This window comes from Rhamphochromis longiceps, linkage group LG18 (genome assembly GCF_057381845.1).
Source record: "Rhamphochromis longiceps isolate RC_006_pf linkage group LG18, R_longiceps_female_GT1.1, whole genome shotgun sequence".
NCBI classification, from domain to species: Eukaryota; Metazoa; Chordata; class Actinopteri; order Cichliformes; family Cichlidae; genus Rhamphochromis; species Rhamphochromis longiceps.
In genome coordinates this window covers 21,927,202-21,946,626 of record NC_140574.1, presented here as the reverse complement: position 1 = coordinate 21,946,626, position 19,425 = coordinate 21,927,202, and the positions used below count along the sequence as shown (strand labels likewise).

General features: G+C 38.8%; 1 protein-coding gene across 1 annotated transcript; it reads left to right on the top strand.

The window, feature by feature from the left end:
- Nucleotides 1-524: 524 nt before the first annotated feature.
- On the top strand, nucleotides 525-8,854 carry LOC146648227 (scavenger receptor cysteine-rich domain-containing protein DMBT1-like). The gene is made up of 8 exons (XM_085390061.1): nucleotides 525-588; nucleotides 2,055-2,372; nucleotides 2,792-3,106; nucleotides 3,774-4,082; nucleotides 4,182-4,469; nucleotides 5,597-5,920; nucleotides 8,582-8,664; nucleotides 8,750-8,854. Exons 1-8 carry the CDS (start codon nucleotides 525-527, stop codon nucleotides 8,852-8,854), a joined length of 1,806 nt encoding a protein of 601 aa, XP_085246187.1.
- Nucleotides 8,855-19,425: the final 10,571 nt, after the last annotated feature.

The following is a 19,425-nucleotide window of genomic DNA, read 5'->3' as shown; positions in this document are numbered from 1 at the left end:
AAGAAGAAAACTGTACCTACTATTTGTTAATTTAACAGAGAATAAGAGAATGGTAGCAAGGTCTACTTGTTAAGAAAAAAACTGTACTTGGATGTGGACATAGCTTAAAGCACCACACTGAGCTTTATTGCTGGGTAATTAGTAAAAGGGTCCACCTTCTTTTCTAAAAATTTCCCTAAAATTTTGAAAATTCCACACAGTCCCATTGCAGGTGTTTTTTCTCCGCAATGTCCTCTCTGCATGAAGTCAGTTTCCGTACTACATCGTTTCTTATGTTAATGTTAATTGCTATAGATGTTGCACCACAGAGTGTCTGCACTAAACCCACTCGTTTCTGTTCAAAATCAAGATATGAAATATGAGTGGTTGCAAAATTGTTCCTGACTAAACCCTTACACTTCTTACTATTTTAAATTAATTTTAATTTAATTTAATTTAATTAAAAAATTAAATTGAGAATGGCTTGTATGGCAAACGGGCCAATGAAATGGAGAGCTATTTTCTTAGATAAAGTTCTCAGGGGAATGTACCTGGAGGAGAGCCACACCTTTCTGGCCAACTCGATAGACCGGAACAGGAGTGTGATCAGTAGACCGCCATGCTCGCCTGCAATGACTTATGTGTTGTTGAATGGAGGGGTCAGCCAACTCACCCTCTGTGATAAAAAGTAGCTGGGGTTGGCACCCCAGCGACGCGTCAAAAGGGGACATCCCAGTGGCAGCTGACATGCTCGAGTTTTGGGTGTACTCCATCCATGCCAACTGCTCGCTCCAGGTGGACCAACAATGTCACTGAACGAACTGGGGTTTGGTGGACTCAGGTCTGGTTGCAGCCTGGGTCCACCATAACCTGGCAAGTACCTCTTTGGCACCTTACCCGGAACCCAGTGCATCTCTCCTGGACCAGGGGATGGTGTCCAGCGACATGGAACACCTGTGCCCCCTCCATCACTGGACACTCCTGCCAGAGTGGCAGGGGTGGCACACCTTCAGCACTCCTGTCCTAATGCTCGTGGTCCCCCCAATGAGCTGAGCATGGTGTCTATAGCACCCTGGACCTGCAGAGACACAGAAGAAGGTGGAAAGAAATGGCCACTGCTCTGTGACAGCCAACCTCTGCTGTGAAAAGCCACAGCTTGGGAGTCCGGAAGCATCACCAGGGGGAGTAGCAGCAGTGCCAGTGAGGAACCAGACCGAGCAACAAGATTTTTCTTTTCTTTTTTGGCCTTTTTCAGCTTTATTTAATAGATATAGTGAAGAAAGCACAGGAAAGCAGGGGCAGAGAGAGAAGGGGGACGACATGCGACAAAGGACCGCGGATCAGATTTTAACCCAGGGCGGCCACTCTCAGCCGTATAGCATATCAAATTCCTGTGCTTTTGTGCTGAGGAGTTTTTGTTTTCTGTTCTCATACTGATCCCCTATCAGGAGCTAAGTCTGAGTAGAGTTCTCTTTTTCCTCCGCCACTGCCCTATTGTGTTGTACATTTCATTGTTTTTCTTTACGCTACCGATTCTGACCTGTCTCCCCAATGTGTTGTTTGTATATTGTATGTATGGTTGGAAGAGGTCCAGTTTCACTGCAGTCAACTGCACGTGACAAATAAAGGCTTCATCATCATCATCATTGCTTTAATAATGTCTAATAAAGCAGAATAAATTTTAAACCAATTTTTATTGAAAATTCTAATGGTGAAAAAACAAACATAATGTTTAAAAAGTGTTTGTACATTATTATTTCATATTTTGATAGTTAAAGTAAATAGAATTTACACAAAAAGAAAAAACACGAAAACAACTTTAAAAACATCTGAATTCAAGAATTTTAAAAGAAAAAATGTTGTCATATTTTCAAAGAAATTTAAGAAGACACAGGAAGCTTTAAAAAAACAACAACGGGGAATACAATTTTCCATTTCCTCACTGCATTTCCTTATTTAATTTGGGTTTGTTTGTTTTTTTACTGTTTTTGCTTTCAGCAACATTATTACTTCTTTGATTTTAAGTAATCAAAAACTAATAAATATATTATATAATTATCTCTTTCTCTTGTTAGGTGTTCAAATAAGATTAGTCAACCCACATGAGTCAACTCGTTGCTCTGGAAGAGTTGAAATCTATCACAACAACAGATGGGGAACAGTCTGTGGTTATGGCTGGGACCTAAATGATGCCAAGGTGGTCTGCAGTCAGTTAGATTGTGGACCGGCACTGAGTGCCACTCGGGAGGACGTTTTTGGAGAACGAACAGGACAAATCTGGTTAACTGATGTGTCCTGTTCAGGAGCGGAAAGTTCTCTAACTGAGTGTGGGCACGGAGGATTTGGGAAACACTACTGTGGAGATTTTTGGTATGCTGGTGTCATCTGTTCAGGTGAGATAAATTCAGGATTATTCATCACCATCTTATTATTTTTACCATCTAGAAGTGTTGTTTGTTGTTGGTGTAAATTTTGTGTTAAAATTCAGGGTGAGTGATCAACCTGAGCTCATACGTGAGCTTAATGTGCAGTAATGAGCAATTATATGATTCAGTATGGATAGAGGTGTAATACAAGGAGAAATATGTTCTTTGTTCATCACACTTTGAAGCTGCCAGTGTCACACCACAGTGGGATTATGTGGATTTTTTTCATTTGTGTCATTAACTGTTTGTAAAGGTTATATAATTGAAACACAAATGAGTCTAATGAAACTACCATCATTATTACCATCATTAACAAGTAATCAAAACTCAAAATATACTATATGCTCTATTTAAAATTAAATAGGTTATTTGTTTTCTGCATTTAGGTGTGCGTATCAGATTAGCTGGTTCTGGGTCCACTCCGTGTGCTGGAAGAGTTGAATACTACTATAAAAAACATTGGGGAACAGTCTGTGATAATGACTGGGACATAAATGATGCTGAGGTGGTTTGCAGACAGTTAGACTGTGGAACGGCACTGAAAGCCACTCAATCAGCTCAATTTGGTGAAGGAAAGGGAGACATCTGGCTTGATAATGTGGCTTGTTCAGGAAGTGAAAGTTCTCTAACTGAATGTCAGCACAGAGGATTTGGGACGCACAACTGTGGACATCATCGGGATGCTGGTGTCATCTGTTCAGGTGAGATGTTCTTTGGATCATGTAAAATATGACTTAAAGGCTGCTGTGCACCTTACAACCACTAACAGTAGCCCATTATTTAATTTTCATTACCGACGTTTCCTCAAACAAATCTTACTTACGCAACTAGCCCCTCCCCTATTTTCCCTGTGTTGTCATGCACTTTGTAGAACAGAGTTTAGAGTGGCAGATGTAGTTGATGATGGACAAAGAAGGTGAAACGGTGGATCTGAAAAGTTACGTGAGAAATAGAAAAAAGAAATAGATGCAGTAAAATGTGTCAAATTGATGGTCATGTTAACTGTCAGGGCTGCTGCTGCTGCAACGTCAACAGTAGTACCAGCAACAGAGTGAGGACGTGACAGAGAGGAAGGTCTGATTAACAAGCACAAAAAATCCCAATAATATCAAAATAAAAAGTAGATGGAAGTATATAATTAGAGTGTGAACTGTCAAAACAATAATATTTTATCTGATTGGAACATCTTATGATAACATTCAACACTGAAGCACATAAATAAAACTGTTCTTTAGTAGTTTTTTATGATCAGTGAGCAGCTCAGCATGCAGAGTGAGTAAATGAGTGTAGTCATGAACTAATTCCACACTGAATAACACTCATTCCATAAAAAAAGTGTTTGTTTTATGTTGTGCTCATTGTGCCTAGGTGTGCCAGTCAGATTATCTGGAAGCACTTTGTGCTCTGGAAGAGTCGAAATCTTTTACAACAACACTTGGGGAACAGTCTGTGATGATAACTGGGACATAAATGATGCCGAGGTGGTTTGTAGAGAGCTCGGCTGTGGAACGGCACAGAGTGCTGCTGTATCAGCCCGCTTTGCTGAGGGAAGTGGATCCATCTGGCTTGATGATGTGGACTGTTCAGGAAGTGAGAGATCTCTGACTGAGTGTCAGCACAGAGGATTTGGGACACATGACTGTACACACAGTCAGGATGCTGGTGTTGTCTGCTCAGGTGAAAAATTAAATTGTTTCTTATTATATTATTAATATAATAAGGTAAATGTTTTACCATTTTAATTGGATCCTCTCTCTGTGACTGCTATTTCCTCAGTGATCCTCCCAAAGCCCAGAATCTCCATGAATCCTGCTAATAAAGTTAAGTGGAGAAGTGATCTCAGCATCACTTGTTCAATATCACCTCAAAGCCAACAGCTCCTACAAGGAGAATTTACTCTGAAGCAGATTTCAGGCTCATTCAGTCAGACAAAACCATCAACTATCAACTCTGCTACATTCAAGATCCTCAAAGTAGATTTTGACAAGGATGGATTGTACCAGTGTGAATATTCACACGACTCCAGCATCTCCACAAGTGACTCTGCTAACATCTCTGTTATTGGTAATAAAATGTACTATTGTTTATATTACAGTGATTTCTTTGACAGGACCAATACTGTGTACTTGTTACACCCACTACAGGTTATTAGTATGACATCACATCCATTAAGATAAGAAATACCAGCAACACTCACTCCCCAATCATCTCTTTGAGGGCATGAACTAAATTCCATTGCATGCCAATATATACTGCGACCAATAAATAAAAATTGACATGATCTTAATCATATTCATGTGACTATATTATCTGCAAACCATGAAAATATTCATCTATGCAGGAGTTTGCCTGAGTGAGCTGTAATAGACAATAGCTATGGAGAAACAAGTACAACACATTTCCAAAAATGTTGGGCTGCTGTGTAAAATCAAAGTAAAAACAGGAAGCAATGATTAGCAAATTTCATAAACCAATATTATATTTACAATTGAACACTGAAAGAGTGTTTGACCTGAGAAAATATACGATTGTAAGAAAAATACGAAAATAGGAAAAATAGTTTTCATTTTTACTTCCTAAAATCTGGGTCATGTTTACCACTGTAGCATCCCCTCACCTTTCAACAGTCTTACGTCCCCAAGATGGAAGTCTGGGGGAGTGTATGGGGAGCAACAATGAATAAAGCCTGGACAGAAAGAAAGAAATGAAAAAATGCAGAAATGGTAAAATCATAGACTTTATTCTTAACACAAAGAGACCCCAATGCCGTTATATCAATATCAAAACAAGAAAGGAAAACCACAACACAAATTTGTCTATCCAAAGGGAGGGAAAAGACAACGACACCTGGGTCCTGGAGAGAGCAAAGGTCACACAACACAGGTGTGTTAGAGCTGTAACAGACAGCCTGTAAGTATCTGTGAACTGAGGAGATTAGCTGCTTGACTTTTGGAAAAGGACTGTACTGCAGGGAGTCAGCTCCCGTACTCCTCTAACATGAATAGTATTGTCTTGCGGAAATATGCAAGTCCTTCCCCAACCTCACTCCCTCTTTTTCCTTCAGTTCCACCCTCACAGGCTGAAAGCTATGACATTAAATCAGTGGTATAGAGATTTTCTGCCATTAGTTGGTACCTCTTTTTCACTATAGTTTCTTGTTCTCTTGTATTTGTTGTTTCTTTTGTTCTCAGTGTCACTGGAGCAGCCCAGTATCTCTGTGACGTCTCCAAATGGGGGACTGGTCAAGGTTCCTGAAGGTGCAGAAATCATCAAGGGTTACAGCTTCATCTTCACCTGCACAACTAGTGTACACTATACAGGAGCTGTTTTCTTTCTCATCTTCACTCGCTCTAATATGAAATACAACATGACATCTGTCAACAACTCAGCCTCCTTGAGTTTTCCTGTAGCTGACCTTGAACATGATGCCGACTACAGCTGTGTGTATGAGATAACAGTGTCATCAAGGAAAATCACTGCTCAAGAGGCTCAGTGGATTCATGCCTTTGTGATATGTAAGTAGACAGATGAACTCAACATTTCTATTTGCTGTTGAATGGCAGTAAATGAATGACATAGATCACTAGATTCACTGCAACATATTTACATGGTTTTTTTAAACATCACTCCAATAATGCAGTAAAGAATAAAGAAAGTATCTGGAATACAAATAAAACTTATTCCTTTTCTATTTTTTAATTGTATTTTTTGTGAGTACATGATTGAACTCAAACATAAACATGCCAATTGTTATGAGCGGCTGATGAACAAAGAAATAACCCCTGCTGAGAACCTGAGAAATTGTGGGTATACACTGGAAAATACATCTAATAAATGTTTTTTTTTTCCAGTCCTTTAAAAGAGTCTCACTTTAAGACCCTCATATCATAAAACTGAAGCTAAACACCTAAAATAACAATCTAAAGGCTGTCTAAAGATTTGCAAGCCTATCTGTAAGTAGTTCATTAGTAGCTACTGTTCAGTCAGTGATGCAATGTGGCCACCACATTGTGTCTGGGACATTTAAGTGTGATGGGGGTATGGGTGGGTAGAATTTTATATGCCACTTACTGGTAGCCCATCATTTAATATTTCTTTTATGTTAAATAGCACGATTTACAGGGAGTGTTTTTAATATATATATATATATATATATATAAATTTTGTTTTCTAAATTTTGTTTTGTTTATATATATATATATAAACAAAACAAAATTTAGAAAACAAAATTTATATATATATATATATATATATATATATATATATATATATATATATATATATATATATATATATATATATATATATATATATATATATATATATATATATATATATATATATATATATATATATATATATATATATATAGATCAATGGGACCCTAAGAGCCTTCATCAGGAACTCAATGGGGATGTGGCGTACAACACTAGAGGCCAACTCCAAGCCCATAGCACAAGTCACCATCAAGTGCGGGATCTACCAAGGAGATGCTCTGTCCCCACTGCTGTTCTGCATAGGCCTGAACCCCCTCAGTGAGATCATTAACAAGACTGGCTACGGATACCGACTACGGAACGGAGCAGTTGTCAGCCACCTCCTGTACATGGATGACATCAAGCTGTATGCCAAGAGTGAACGAGACATCGATTCACTGATCCACACTACCAGGCTATACAGCAATGACATTGGAATGTCGTTCGGACTGGAGAAGTGTAGTCGGATGGTAACAAAGAGAGGGAAGGTAGTCAGAACTGAGGGGATTGAACTACCAGAAGGCAACATTGCAGACATAGAGGACAGTTACAAGTACCTGGGGATCCCGCAGGCGAATGGGAACCATGAAGAGGCCGCTAGAAAAGCTGCAACCACCAAGTACCTGCAGAGGGTCAGGCAAGTCCTGAGGAGTCAGCTGAATGGTAAGAACAAGATCCGGGCCATCAACACCTATGCCCTGCCCGTGATCAGGTACCCTGCTGGGGTAATAGGCTGGCCAAAGGAGGAGATAGAAGCCACTGACATAAAGACAAGAAAGCTCCTTACCATGCATGGAGGGTTTCACCCCAAGTCCAGCACCCTGAGGCTGTACGCTAAGCGGAAGGAAGGGGGCCGGGGACTGGTGAGTGTCAGCACCACAGTCCAGGATGAGACAACGAACATCCAAGAATACATTGGGAAGATGGCCCCAACTGACCGAGTGCTCAGTGAATACCTCAGGCAGCAGAAACCCAAGAAAGAGGAGGGAGACGAGGAACCATCATGGAAGGACAGGCCCCTGCACGGTATGTACCACCGGCAGATAGAGGGGGTGGCTGATATCCAGAAATCCTACCAGTGGCTGGACAAAGCTGGACTGAAAGACAGCACAGAGGCACTAATCATGGCAGCACAAGAACAAGCTCTGAGCACAAGATCCATAGAGGCTGGGGTCTATCACACCAGGCAAGACCCCAGGTGCAGGCTGTGTAAAGATGCCCCAGAGACAATCCAGCACATAACAGCAGGGTGCAAGATGCTAGCAGGCAAGGCATACATGGAACGCCATAACCAAGTGGCCGGCATAGTGTACAGGAACATCTGTGCCGAGTATAACCTGGAAGTCCCGAGGTCAAAATGGGAGATGCCCCCAAGGGTGGTGGAGAATGACCGAGCTAAGATCCTGTGGGACTTCCAGATACAGACGGACAAAATGGTGGTGGCTAACCAACCGGACATAGTGGTGGTAGACAAACAGAAGAAGACGGCCGTAGTGATCGATGTAGCGGTTCCGAATGACAGCAATATCAGGAAGAAGGAACACGAGAAGCTGGAGAAATACCAAGGGCTCAGAGAAGAGCTCGAGAGGATGTGGAGGGTGAAGGTAACGGTGGTCCCCGTGGTAATCGGAGCACTAGGTGCGGTGACTCCCAAGCTAGGCGAGTGGCTCCAGCAGATCCCGGGAACAACATCGGAGATCTCTGTCCAGAAGAGCGCAGTCCTGGGAACAGCTAAGATACTGCGCAGGACCCTCAAGCTCCCAGGCCTCTGGTAGAGGACCCGAGCTTGAAGGATAAACCGCCCGCAGGGGCGTGCTGGGTGTTTTTTTATATATATATATATATAAATTTTGTTTTCTAAGGCTTTTAAAACCTCACTCTCACTGATGATATACTGATGATACAGATCTCTGTCTACAGATTCAAGAACTTCAGTCCTGAGATATGTTTTCCTACCACTGATTCTGCTTTTGGAGAACATTGCCCTTCATTTCTACTATAAGGTACATCAGAGAAAGTAAAAGCATGTATTAAACCAAGTAGCAGCTGTGTAGGAACAATAACATGGATTGTGTCCCGTCTCTCCAGGTCTCCAAAAAGCAGAAACCGGCCAAAAAAGAGAACGCTGAGACGGATGTTTCCAGAGCTGAAGAAGTTCACGCTGAGGAGGAAACAGCAGAAGAGATAGAATAGTCTTACGCGCACACGTGCACACACACACACACACACACACACACACACACACACACACACACACACACACACACACACACACACACACACACACACAGGTGGAGAGGCTTTCACCCAAATATCATTTCTCACAGGTTGATAAATAAATACAATAAGAAAAGAATTTGCTCTTTAGTGACAAGGTTCAACTATAGAGCACACAACAAGGTGAAGAATAGAGTGAAAACAATGTAAAAAACAGGATGAAAATGTGTGTTTCTTATATAAATTTGTGGAATCTTGAGGCATGTTAAGATTCGTGTATATACTGTATGATTTCCTTTTACATATATACCCTAAAAACCCCTAAAACTAGAAGACAGAACTTGCTCTGTAAGCACTGATGTTACTACGTGTCAAATCTCTATTTTGAGAACTGCTTAAGATAAAATGGAAGCAGAGACATATATTTTTTATGTTCTTTGAAGTTTGATTGCAAAATTGACATTATTGACAAAGACATTATAGATAGTAAACAGTTGAGATGAGTACATAGAAAAAGCACATCAAAACAATGCCTACAAAGAAAATGATGGTCTTGTATGAAGATCTACTGGAAACAAATTCTTCATTCTGTAACTTGGAACTGAATAAAAATTTGTCTCACAACATTTAATGTTTAAAGTGTGAGCACAGAGCTGCTGCCAGCAGAGACACAGGAAGTCAGTGTGATCGAGATAAGGGTATCTTATAACTGCTACTGCTTTACAAAAATAAAATTCAGAACAACAAAATAACTGTGGTAAATTTATTAGTAAATACGAATTAGTTTTTAGCTGATATTTTCTGTATTCAGAAATCTTCGCACCTGCTCTAAAGCTATATCTCTCTGTATTAACATTCACCTGATAAGTCTGTCATCGAGGACTCTGTTCTTCATGTCATGTTTGTGAGTTATATTTTTGACACTTTGTTTTCATTAAAAGATTATTTTTAATGAAAATAATCTTTTATTATTTTATTATTACAACTAAGATTATTTTTGCGTTCAAAAATCATTCATTATTTACTGTTCTCAAAAACTCATTTCAACTACACTAGTGTGACTGGGGACCTTATGCCCTGGTAAACATGTGATCCCCTAACTCTTCACTCCACATATTAATATAGAATAGAGGAGGGAAGATGGAGTGATGGTCAGAGTGGTTTTAACACCTTTTTTGTAAGGCATAAACAGCATGAGGTACAAAGACTCAAACTGTGAGTGATAAAAGCCTCAAGGTTGAAGTGTGAAATGTCAGCAAGTTTCACTGTAATTGCAGACTCCATGCCCCCACCCCGACTGAACCACTCTTGCTCTCAGTTATCTGCTGTAAATTAGGTGATCTCACACAGATTATCAGATGTATATGTTCTTTCTTCAGATAGATGTTAGTGTTGCACAAAAAGCAGTTTAGCCTCCAAAAACCAACATGAATAAAGAAAAATATGAGAAAAGAGATTATGTCATTTTATGACTTGAATGAATGAATATTTACTGAAAAGAAAACATGCTGTTAAATATACCTGAATATAAAGCTGTCTCATATTCATGCTGCTTAGAACTTAAAATATATCGAGTGTGAGAACAGACAGAGAAGAGCAAGTGTACATATTAATATAGTCACAATGACCTTAACATTTTTACCTGCATAAATTGCGAAATACATTTTAAAGCAATAAACTGCACAAGATCAGGCCAGAAGTGTTACTGGGAGATTTGTTAATTGTTACTTTTTGTTTTACATATGCAAAGAGTTTGAAACCCCAAAGCTGCCAACCTGAGTATTCTGTTGGAGCGTCCTTTCAGGAAAAACTGTTACACAAACTTTGCTCTGGTGTACGAAGGGACGTGGGAGAAAAAAAAATAAGACAGACTTTTGCGAGATCACGCAAAACAAACTCGGGATCTCGCAAAAGTTTTAGCCGCATTCTTCGGAGGCCGCCAGCTCGAAGCCGACCAGGAGGTCGAGGCACGATGTGCCGGCTGTAGTAGGTCCGACCTCCCATTAGCTTCGAGATGGTGGGTGTCAGATCTCCGAAAACGTCGGAGCACTTTTGCAAATATGTGGTGTCTTGTAAACCGAGCAGATATCTGACGTTTACACAACTACATTCACGCCTCAAAATATCTTAAAAGTGTATTTTGTGACCCAGAAAGAGTAATATTACAACTAAGTAGCTGCCGCCATTGTTGGAATTCAACTTTTGCGAGATCCCGAGTTTGTTTTGCGAGATCAGATTAGCCACAGACATGTGGCTGTAAAAAAAAAAGCTAAAACTGAAAGATAGCAGTCACTCTGTAAGCACTGATGTTACCGTCACATGTCAAATGTCTATTTTGAGAACTACTGCCAGCAGAGACACAGGAAGTCAGTGTGATCAAGATAAGGGTATCTTATAACTGCTACTGCTTTACAAAGATAAAATTCAGGAAAACGAAATAAATTGTACAACATTTATTAGTAACAATGAATTCGTTTTTAGCTGATATTTTCTGTATTCAGAAATCTTTGCACCTGCTCTAAAGCTATATCTCTCTCTATTAACATTCTTCTGATAAGTCTGTCATCGAGGACTCTGTTCTTCATGTCCTGTTTTTGAGGTTTTGGTACTTTGTTTTCATTAAAAGATTATTTTTGCGTTCAAAAATCATTCATTATTTACTGTTCTCAAAAACCCATTTCAACTACATTAGTGTGACTGGGGACCTTATGTCCTGGTTCAACCTTCACCCCAAATATTAATACATTTCCCCATATTTTGATTGGCTACAAAGAAACTGTAGCTCAAAAAGAAGATTTGATTTATAAATGCATCCCATCTGAAACCCAAAGATTACCAGGCAGAACAGGAGCTAAAATAGCTGTTAATAATTTTAACATTTATTTAAACAGAAAAGTGGAATCCATACATGTACAAAGACAAACCATACCTTTCACATTCGTTTAAGCTCATAAGATAATTGAAAAATTTTACTGGATTTCAGTAAAATATTTTATATTTGTCTTTCACATGATTGACAAACTTGTAAAGTATATATAGTTATATATAGTCTGAGTGAGTTTATTTTCTATCTTTCCATCTGCAAAGGAAAGAAATCAAGGTCAACCGCTGATCCAACATGTGGCTGTTTTGTGCTGAATAATTCTGACATCGTTTCGGATCAGTGAAATTTCTCACATCATGTTCCCATATGACAACATATTATTTTGTACTTCCTGTATTTCCCTGTTGCACTCTCTCACTGCCACTGCTATAAAATGTTTTTATTTGTATTTTACACTTTGAACTAATTGGTGTCATAAAGAAATTGCCCGATTAAATCAGTTGGGCGACTGATTTTTCAAATCAATTTGAATATATTTATATTGCACAAACTTACAACAACAGTTGCTTCAAGGTGTTATATTGTAAATTAAAGACCCTAAGATAATACAGACAAAACCCCAACATTTAGACGGCCACCTATGAGGAAGCGCTTGGCAACAGTGAGAAGGAAAAACTCCCTTTTAACAGGAAGGAATCAAGGCTCAAGGACGCGCAGTAGAAGATTTCCAACATCTCGCTGCACACATTAAATGATCTGAGCGTCCTTGGAAAATAGAGTCTGCCCTTTTTGTACACAGCATCACTGTTGGTCCTCCAGTTGAGTCTGTCAAGCAGGTGAATGCCCAAGTACATGTAGCTATTATTTGTTTCAACCTCCTCACCCGTGATGCTCATGGGCCCAGTTGCTGTTTTTGTCCTCCAGAAGACCACACCCATCTCTTTTGTCTTGCCGATATTCAGGAGGTAACTTCTTACAGACCATCCAGGCAACAGTAGAAGTGGTGACACCCATCCCGAGCAGCTTCTCACTCTGCAGAAGTGGATGATATTGTGGACAGTGGACAAATACCTTACAATACCACTGTTACCATTCAGGTGAAAGTGAGTATGCTGCAACAGGTAGATAACAGCATCAACCACCCCCATAACAGGCCGGTAAGCAAACCGAAGCGTGTTGGGAGAAGGTTTCACCCGCAAGCGAAGCCAACCAAGTCTCTCTAGCATGTTCATTACATGTAACATCAAGGAAACAGGTCTGAAGCTTTCTTTGGTACTGGCACTACACATGCTGTACCTTTTCCTGTATCAAACTCAGATTGAGGAGATGTTGCAGAATGCCAGATATCTGAGCAGCACAGGACTTCAGGCTCCTGGAACTGATGCAATCAGAGTCTGCAGCTTTGCCTTGGTGTAATCACTCCAGCTGTCTCCCCACCTGGTTAGCCATCACAGTCATGTGTCTATGAGGGTGTATATGAGAAGAGGGTGGGGGGTGGTGCACACCCAAGCCCGGATGGAGGAGGGAAGATGGAGTGATGGTCAGAGTGGTTTTAACACCTGTTTTTGTAAGGCATAAGCACCATGTGGTCCGAAGGCTCAAACTGTGAGTGATAAAAGCCTCAAGGTTGGAGTGTGAAATGTCAGCAAGTTTCACTGTCATTGCAGCAGAGCCCCCCACACAAAGAGCGTTTTAGTCTTCATAAACCAACGTGAAAAAAGAAAAATATAAGAAAAGAGATTATGTCATTTTATGACTTTTTATGTCTTTGTACTCCATAAAATGACCTGAAATGCACTATCACATAATTACTAGTATTGGTAATTATGTGACAGTGTTAGCCCTGTGACAGAATGGCGACCTGTCCAGGGTGTACGATGCCTCTCGCCCTAAGACACCTGGGATAGGGTTCAGCCCCCCTGCAACCCTGAAAAGGATATACGGAAGAGAATGGATTGATGGATGTGCTATGTGTGGGAAGGGACATTTATTGTGTTTTCTAACTTTGTTTTTAACCTTGCTTCTAACTTTATGAGTGAACGGCTTGCTTCCCTGATTTGTTTCTCATGAGGTTTTTGCCGAGATGGAGATTTTTTAACCTTTATTTTTATTGCTGGTTGCGAGGTTTACCTGGAGTTATTCATACTCACAAACAATTACTTACAAACGCGAGGCACCCCACAGGGTTGCTGTCTCTCACCTCTTCTCTTCATTCTGTATACGAATGAGTGTCACAGTAACTTCACTAACAAATACATCCTGAAGTTTGCTGATTACACCCAGATTGTTAGTCTTTGTAGAAGATTTTGTAGCTGGGTGTGATGAGTCCTTCCTTTCATTAAATGTGTAAAAATCAAAAGACATGATTATTGATTTCAGGAAGTCTTTGTATAGTTATTCACCTACTATCATTAAAGCTGCTTATATTGAGATTGAGGAGAGTATTAAGGGGTTGTTTTGGACCACAAACTGTGTTTTGACGGCCGTAGTGATAGACATAGTGACATGACAGCAACATCAGGAAGAAGGAATATGAGAAGCTGCAGAAGTACCAAGGGCTCAGAGAAGAGCTCGAGAAGATGTGGAGGGTGATGGTAACTCTGGTCCCAGTGTAATAGGAGCACTCGTTGCAGTGACTCCCAAGCTAGGCGAGTGGCTCCAGCAAATCACAAGATCTCTGTCCAGAAGAGCGCAGTCCTGGGAACAGCTAAGATACTGTGCAGGACCCTCAAGCTCCCAGGCTTCTGGTAGAGGACCCAAGCTTGAAGGATAGACACCCGCAGGGGCGAGTGGGGAATTCATATTATTTTATTATTATTTGGTACACTTGGCATTACTAGTTAAAAAAATGGCACTGATTTGCCTTTTCCTGTTTCCTCATGCTGATGTAACTTTCCTGCCTAATATTTAACTAGTATCTCTTCTTTTTCCTCCTCCGTGTGTCAGCCAGCATTAACGGTGCTATCTGTGTTTGTTGCCCACCCATCCTCCCCAATTACAATTGGATACCGACCTCTGCAATTTTTACTTCGTTTACTGGTTGCACAATTGTTTAACTTCCCTCAAAAAATCCTTAAACTTCTACCAGTTGTCACATCCTGCATTTGGAACCCTTGATTTAGAGAAACTTTACAGGTGACAGGAATCTGGGTGAGCTTTAAATCAGGTTTGGTCTGATTTTTATAAGTCAAATACTTTTAAACTCTCCATAGTGTCAGTGTTGAGGATAGCTCAGTGTTTTAAGGTCTTAAAATGATTGCATTTGCCATGATTGCAAATGATTGTGTCAAATGTCATAACCATATCCCAGTATGCTTTACTGTGATTCTGCAATCTGCTGCAGAATATTTGAAAGACAATTTTGAGGACAAGGACAACGTTAATATGTCCAGCTCAAACTCAAAGTTTCTCTCTGTTTGCAAAGATTAGTGCAATGAAATAAAAAGATTCACAGCAGAAGTCACATCAGCAGAGATAAAGAGACATATTATGTGGGTACTGCACATGAAGAGAAACTAAACACTTGACACGCCAACCTGAGAGTTTTTAACCACTCACAGTTTGTTCCAGCCTCAGTGGTACTTTTTGATGACAACTTTAAAAAAAAAATAAAAAATAAAAAAACAGTGTCTAAAACCACTGACCAAATGTTGCAACACTGCTGATGTGTTTCATGCATGCATGAAAACTATTTTTTTGTAAACTTAAACTTGGAAAGCTGTGCATATTTCTGCTTATTATTTTATGTGTATATCTGGACTTATCCACGATGTTTGCTGTGCAAGTTTCACAGTGATCCAAGCAACTTTTTTTTGTAGCTTGTATTCAGATGTCTTATATGCAGTGTTGGTCAAGTTACTTGAAAAAAGTAATCAGTAACTAATTACTGATTACTTCCCCAAAAAAGTAATCCCGTTACTTTACTGATTACTTGTTTTCAAAAGTAATTAATTACTTAGTTACTTAGTTACTAAGTTACTTTTTAAAAACACGATTTACAACCTGAATAGGTGATAAAGCGATAGATCTTTCAGCCCAATTCTACTTTTTCTGCATAATCCATCATACAAAATGTAATCAAATGGAAAGGTCCCTTTTTAAAACTTGTTTTATTAGTTTTAATCTTTTAACTTTATGCATCAAGCAAAAATTTTATTATATGCAACATTCTCTGACTGGAAGAAATTTGTTTAATATTTAAACCTATTTTCTGCACATTCCAGCACATAATTATTTTTGTGTGTGTTTACACTCAGTCTTTCAAATAGATGCAAGTAAAACACAGCAGAAAATAAATAAAATCAAAGACTCAGTGGTTCTGTTGCTCTATTTTCACCTGTAAAGCAGGAGTTGGGTAGACGGAGGTTTACCCTGGTGCAGGTGTGCCGAAGAATCCGCGAGTTTTTCTGTGAATTTCCGTGGTACGGAAATACGTGGTAGCGCACTCGGTGCTTGCTCGGAAGTTTAGGGGGTTTTTCCGCTGTAAAAAGAAGTTTTCTTCCCAAGCACAACGGACACAAATGTTTTTGTCACTTTTTATGGAATCAAACTCTAAGTAAGGTCAGTACTTCCACGCTTTAAACGCTGCACGCTCATACTCTCTCCAGCACTCAATATATGATCCACTGTTGATCTGCACACAGCTGTTGTCACCAACATTGCACTTGCTTACGTCACTGTCATGAGACATTCTCGCAAAAAAATCACGGTTTTAGTAACGCAGTAACACAGCGTTCCTACGGGAAAGTAACGGTAATCTAATTACCGTTTTTGCAATAGTAATCCCTTACTTTACTCGTTACTTGAAAAAAGTAATCGGATTATTGCCCATCTCTGCTTATATGTGAAAATGTTGTTGGGGAAAATATATTTCCCTGTTTCATTGAAAGGACAGTATAGTAACAGTATAGTTCTGAGGGACTTGGAGATTGAGAGTTTCATGGTGCAATTTGAAGTGTTTTCAGTGTGAGAAAATGTCAGAAAACACTGAGGTTCCTGTGGTTATTTTGTAGCATTAGAGCACAAATATCAGGCCAGTGTCTTAATTTACATAACTGTGGTTTCTCAACATACGACATCACATCTGCTTGAGACTGCATGTGGAAAATATACCTGCAGCCTTCAGACGTCTCCAGAGAACTGCAACTAGCAAGCAATACTCTTCACTTTCTAACTGCTGTGGATTACAGAACTGGTAAGAGTAGCAATTTATTTTTATTCCATCTGGATGACCATAAAATTAAACATCAGCTGTTAACTGCTTGTGTCATGTTCATGCAAATTAAAAGCCTTTAAAAACAACATACCATAGAGACAAGTTGTATGTGTACAAGTTTAGGAACCGTAAAATACCTGCTGTGTAAAAAAATTGTTTATTTGAAAAATTTTAGACATAAAAGAACAGTTTATGAACATAACATCATTTCATGCAGACACCAAATGATACTTTTTTCTTTGATTTGCTTTGTGCTTGTTTAAATAAAGGGTCATATGACACAGCTCAGAGTTGCTGTTAATTACAGAACAAATCTAAAATGATTATATTTACTGTTAAATAAAATAATCTACATCAAAAGCGACATTACAGATGCATTTTTTTAATCTAAAAATGAAGTTTAAGAAGGGAAAAAATATAATGTGAAGCTTTTGCATGGACCAAATATATTAACTTAAGTTTCTGTCACTGATGGCTCATTTTACACAGCTTCTGTGTCTCAGCCATGTGGAGACAATGGAGAAATTTCTTCTACTTGGCCATCAGTGAGATGCATTTCATATTTTTCAGATATTCTTAAACTGGTATACAAATAGAGACTCTAATCAGTGCTCACTTTTTTCCCACATAATGAGTTATTTTTTGTTCTACAGTCTTTCATCTGTCTGGATCTTCAGCTGCTGCAGGTCAGTCATGCATGTACCTTTTTCATAATAAAACACAGGTTCATGCCTTTACACCCATTTTGTAAAATGTTATATCCATGATCTGATTGGTCAGTTCAACATATATATTTCTGCGATTATGATAAATGTAGTGCTTTTTGTACGTATAATCATTTTGATTAGATTTATTCTGTTCTATTCTATTTCTCTAATTTTCAGCATTTCTGTGCCTGAAATGAGCATCTGGTTGTTGTTCACCTATTTTTTTTCCTTTACTGTAACAGTTAAAGGAAGGTTGAGAATATAAACCCACATAAACCTGCCCAGTGAATATTCTAAAATTACTTTTGATATTAACATATGAACCTTTTTCTGATACAAATAAAATATTTTTGCTTACAAGCAGAGAAAGCAAACGCACAACTTATTTAAGGAATAGACATAATTGCAGTCTGCAGAATTCATATTCTACAAAGAAAGATGTCTTTAAACTTGTAAAATAAAACTAGATTGCTGGCCCCCAAAGTAAATCTTGCAGGAACGATATATGCAGACTTCTAAAAGAATAAATTGTCGTTTCAGAATCTATCAGCTGATTTTCCACATAATTTTTAACGTTAATATAATGCAAAACTAAAAACTAAAAGTGTAAAAGAAATAATTATCTCAAGGGCACCAGATTACTTATATCAGAACATCAGATATTCTGAAGAAGGTAAAAACTGAGGTTAAGATTAAACACCTCCATCGCCTGAAGCCTTTAACTGATCTTATAATGAAAGATAAGTTCACAGAAATGTAGGCAAGAGGTTTAATCTCACCACTGTTAAAATGTGACTCAGCATTGAAACTTGTGATTTCATTAAAGAACTTAAAGAGCAAACATACGCAGATCAATCCAATGTCTGATGATGGTACATTTGCATAAATGAACTGCAATATTCTTACAGCTGTCCCATGAACAGTATTGTAAAATAACTGAAATTTATTTTGTCTTTTTACAAAATAATCAATATTGTACCTTTATATACCTTCATATTTAATTTAATAAAATAATATTTTGTAAAACTAGTAACTTGGTCATTTTTGTGTGGCCCGGAAAGTTTCAAAAGGTTTTTATGGGTTTCGTAGAAAAACCAAGGCTTTGACAAATCTAATGTTTGAAAATCTTTGACATGCTTAACTCTCTGTTTCAAAACACCCCTTGACACCAGCAGGTCATAATTGAATATGCTGATAGAAAGAGAAACAGGTCTATATGGGTTCAGGGAATCCAAAGAAGCTTGTGTACTAAACACTAACTATTGTGCAGGTAGCTTAAAAATGAAAAAGGTAGAAATATCACCTCAGTCATTCATTTTGTTAAGAAGCCTACTCTCCTTTCAACATCACAGAGCAAAGAGCTGGTTTAATGTCCTAATAGTTGACAGTTTTTGTGCTAGCGTGGTGTAGTAATAAGCTAATAAACGTGAGTTTTAGAAAATTGATTTGCAGATGTCATGTGTGTACTGTTGTCCCCGCTGCTCTGATTGTGAATGGTGTTTTTTCCCTCACTGGAAATTAAATATTGTTTTTTTTTTTTGTTCAATTTGGATTTTTTGTTTTGTTTTGTTTTGGGTTTTTTGGTTTTTTTTGCAACACCAGTTTTAGGCTATGTCCACAGTAATGCGTTTTCATTTGAAAATGCATTGTTTTCTCTCCGTTTTGGCCTCCTGTCCACACTGACACGGCGTTTTCCCCAAGGAAAAACACAGCATTTTGAAAACGCTCTCAAAAACGCATACATTTCAAAACAGAGCTGTCCCGTCGCAGTGTGGACACTCGAAAACGCAGACTTTTGAAA

Bases quoted from the DNA above. Each gene is read 5' to 3' on its own strand.
- LOC146648227 (XM_085390061.1), top strand. From the start codon at position 525: ATGTACCTGGAGGAGAGCCACACCTTTCTGGCCAACTCGATAGACCGG. The intron at 589-2,054 runs GTAGACCGCCAT...TTCTCTTGTTAG, and splicing joins CCGGAACAGGAGTGTGATCA to GTGTTCAAATAAGATTAGTC. The intron at 4,470-5,596 runs GTAATAAAATGT...TTTTGTTCTCAG, and splicing joins TGCTAACATCTCTGTTATTG to TGTCACTGGAGCAGCCCAGT.